This window comes from Propithecus coquereli, unplaced genomic scaffold (genome assembly GCF_000956105.1).
Source record: "Propithecus coquereli isolate 6110/MARCELLA unplaced genomic scaffold, Pcoq_1.0 Scaffold120, whole genome shotgun sequence".
NCBI classification, from domain to species: Eukaryota; Metazoa; Chordata; class Mammalia; order Primates; family Indriidae; genus Propithecus; species Propithecus coquereli.
Window position 1 is genome coordinate 5051747 of NW_012136081.1, and position 3890 is coordinate 5055636.

General features: G+C 46.7%; 1 protein-coding gene across 2 annotated transcripts in view; it reads left to right on the forward strand.

Moving 5' to 3' along the window:
* MRPL21 (mitochondrial ribosomal protein L21) overlaps positions 1-2905 on the forward strand; it is an 11340-nt gene extending 8435 nt beyond the window's left edge. The window contains exons 3-5 of one of the 2 annotated variants that reach the window (XM_012665615.1): positions 1243-1295; positions 1839-1942; positions 2788-2905. In XM_012665615.1, the coding sequence (XP_012521069.1) occupies positions 1243-1295; positions 1839-1942; positions 2788-2852 (222 nt within the window). In that variant the 3' untranslated portion in view covers positions 2853-2905. Of the gene's footprint in view, positions 1-1242; positions 1296-1838; positions 2331-2787 lie in introns of those variants that run through there. The other variant, XM_012665614.1, reaches the window with a different exon arrangement.
* Positions 2906-3890: the final 985 nt, after the last annotated feature.

The window sequence follows — 3890 nt, forward strand, 5'->3', positions numbered from 1 at the left end:
CTCAAACTCCTGAGCTCAAGCAATCCTCCTGCCTCTGCCTCCCGAGTGCTAGGATTACAGGCGTGAGCCACCACGCCTGGCCTAGCACATTTATTTTTTTATGTCTAAAATGAGGAAGACACTTCAGTAGTGTATTTGTAGACATTAATTTTATTATTTTTCAGTATCTAATATAAATGTCCACTTAGATTGTTATAAAATATACTTTGTCTTTAGACACTTAAGTTTAGTATGATTAGATTTTTTCTTATCAGTAAAATTAAAGGCAGTCTTCCCATATCTAATAAAAACACTGTTGCACTCGGAAGGTAACGGTGTCTTCGTCTGTGGCCACACTTAGTGTCACAGTTTCCCTGGATTGAGAATGGTTGCCTGACTGTTCAGAATGTTACAGTCATTAAAAGAATACAGTTAGTTGGTATTCAATCCCCCATTGCTAAATTTGACTGGCTTAAAAAAAAATAATAAATAAAAGAATACAGCTAAACCTAAATCATTCAATATTAAAAGTATTGTAAACTGCTTGAAGAGACACTGTGGTGTGATTTATGCATTTTCTCTCTGTACATTACATTTCAATAAAAAGTTTTGTTTAAGTCACATGGGTTTTTTGTTTTGCTTTGTTTTGTTTTGTTTTTCAGACAGAGTCTCGCTCTGCTGCCCAGGATAGAGTGAGTGCCGTGGCGTCAGCCTAGCTCACAGCAACCTCAAACTCCTGGGCTTAAGCGATCCTCCCGCCTCAGCCTCCTGAGTAGCTGGGACTACAGGTGCTCGCCACCACGCCCAGCTAGTTTTTTCTCTTTTTAGTAGAAACGGGCTCTCGCTCTTGCTCAGGCTAGTCTTGAACTCCTGACCTCAAGCAATCTTCCCATCTCAGCCTCCCAGAGTGCTAGGATTACAGGCGTGAGCCACCTCGCCCCGCCTAAGTCAGTTTATGTAAGAGGTTAATACAGTTGCTTCTTATATAATCATGGCATCAAATAATGAAGCTTCCCATCTCCTTTCTGTAAAGGTCTGGAGCGTGTACATAAGATAGTCCCATTGCTGTGTAGTGCCACTGCGTTATAGGCTCACAGCCCAGTTACTTAATGTTAAAGGAATAATTACATAGCAGGTGAAATTCGTATCATGTTTTCATTCTCAGCTAACCAATATCTTTCTCATTGCTACCTGTTCTTGGCAACTTTTATATTCTTTATTATACTAAGCCAATGATTAAATGCACCTTTTTAATTTTTTCAGGTCCTCCTGGTTGGGGCTGAGAACTTCACGCTACTTGGCAAGCCACTCCTTGGGTAATGCACTGTTAAGTGCTGGGCTTTGTCTAGGGCCCCAGGGCCGAACATGCCTAAGGTGGACATGGCACAGTTAGGCCAGGTGGAGGGGGGCACATTTGTAATCACTGCCAACACTGAGCACAACGTTTATACCGAATCATAGTGGATATTTGGTGTCCCATGAGAAAGAACATCCAGACCAAGTTATTAGTCTGTTACTATTAATAATTCATTACAGTGTGACCCTTTTAGGATGTGCTCACAGACTCCACAGAACTGTTCTGTGTTATGCTTTTTTTTCACTTTGTCACCCAGGCTGTAGTGCAGTGGCATCATGAGAGCTGACTGCAACCTCAAACTCCTAGACCCAAGTGATCCTCCCACCTTGGCCTCCCCCAACTTGCTGGGACTACAGGCATGAGCCACCGCACTCAGCCTGGCATATTACTTTTATAGTCAGTGAAAAAGACAGTAAACCTTCATTTTAGAAACTCTCACCTTAGGCATTTGTAAAATTGAAAAATAAGAAGGAACATCATTGTTTATTTTCCTTCCTTCTAGAAAGGATCTTGTTCGAATAGAAGCCACAGTCATTGAAAGGACAGAATCATGGCCAAAAATCAATATGAAATTTAAGAGGAGGAAAAACTACAGGAAGAAAAAAAGTAAGTTAGAGAAAGTCCCACCGGCACCGTGCCCTGGGGTACAGGTGTGTCAGCTGCATGCAGGTCATCGGGCGGGGCACAGGTGGGGCTCGGGAGAGAGGGCCCGGGCAGGTCTCAGTGCAGCTGCCGCCGCTCACTGTCCACCCTCTCGTTCTGGAGGGGGCGCCTGATGGGGCCTGGCCTCACACTCTTTCTCCTCAACTGGCCACACGTGACCTGCTTTGTTCCAACTCGTGACACCTGCCACTGCCCCAGAGCAGCAGTTAATCCATGAGCAGATCCGGTACCGTCCTTACAGGAGCCTCCACTGAAGACAGTCCCCACGGTGGGGCGCCTCAAGGACGGGACCCCACAGGGCCACACACACAAGCGAACAGCTGCAGAATCCTTTGTCACAGCTTAGTTACAGCAGCACTTGCTGGCCTAAACTGCCAGTTGTGTGGTGTGATTAAATGTACCTGGAACAGCGACATTTGCTGTCACCTTAGAATCAGTTTGCTAGGGGAACATCTGCATCTTCTCACACTTCCAGGTAGCCTCAAGCTAGGTCAGGCGGGGCCATCCCACCCCACGCAGTCCAGAAGTCACAGTGTGGATGGTGGGGGGAAGAAAGGCGAGATGCCAGCACAGGGCACTCCTGGCCACGTGGCCTGTGGTGTTCCAGCCTCTGCAAGTGCTGACGGAGCCAGCGAGGCCATCAGCGCACACCGTGGAACAGACCTGGGTGTGTGGGACACGGGGCGTGGCCAAGGACCCGTGCCACCTGGGGGTGGCAGAGCCCCTCTCTGTAGCTGTGAGCAGTGCTCCGACTGTGGCAAGCCTGCAATGATGTCTTCTCTTTTCAGTCATTGTGACCCCGCAGACCGTCCTCCGGATAAACACCATTGAGATCGCCCCGGGTTTGTTGTGATCGCCGAGCTAGTATTTACAGAAATGTAAAAATAAATTCTTGTTTTCCAGGGATACTGAGTTTCTGCATTCTGATTTTTTTTTTTTTTTTTGAGACAGTCTCACTGTGTTGCCTGGGCTAGAGTGCTGTGGTGTCAGCCTAGCCCACAGCAACCTCAAACTCCTGGGCTCAAGCAATCCTCCTGCCTCAGCCTCCCGAGTAGCTGGGACTACAGGCGCGAGCCACCACGCCCAGCTAATTTTTTTATTTCTATTTTTAGTTGACATGCTAATTTTTTCTATTTTTAGTAGAGACGGGGGGTCTCGCTCTTGCTCAGGCTGGTCTAGAACTCCTGAGCTCAAAGGATCCTCCCACCTCAGCCTCTCAGAGTGCGGGGATTACAGGCGGGAGTCACCATGCCCGGATAATGTGGTTTTGTTAAGAGCAAAGTAACTTTGTCTAATTTAGAGGTTATCTAAAGATTATTTTAAATTGGAATAGAAAGAATGATAGATAAAACTGAATGGATATAGGAAGTTGGGGAAAGAAAGAGAATGAAAAACAATTTGGAAGAGGTTATAAAAGGTTTCTGGTTGGCAGTCCTCCTTGTCTCAATAATCGGATCTTTGTCCAATGGCAACTGCACTAAAACCCCGCTGGGGTTTCTGTAACAGAAGTAAAGGTTTTGTTGCCCCCAACCAGGTTCATTTGCCCGCTGCCCGAGAAGCAGCCAGTGCGCTGAGTCAGCAGGTTTTGTGGCAGCAAAAGTTTTTCCTCTGCATGGCGGGAAGAGGGAGGATGGGAGAAATTTCTCAAATCTGTCTCCCTGAGAATTTGGGAGACAGGGTTTGGTTTTTTTTTTTTTTTTTTTGAGACAGAGTCTCACTCTGTTGCCCTGGCTAGAGTGAGTGTCGTGGCGTCAGACTAGCTCACAGCAACCTCAAACTCCTGGGCTCAAGCGATCTGATTCCGCATATATGAGGTTCCCAGAGTCGTCAAATTCATAGAAACAGAAAGTAGAAGGATGCCAGGGGCTGGGAGAGGGGGAATGGGGAGTTA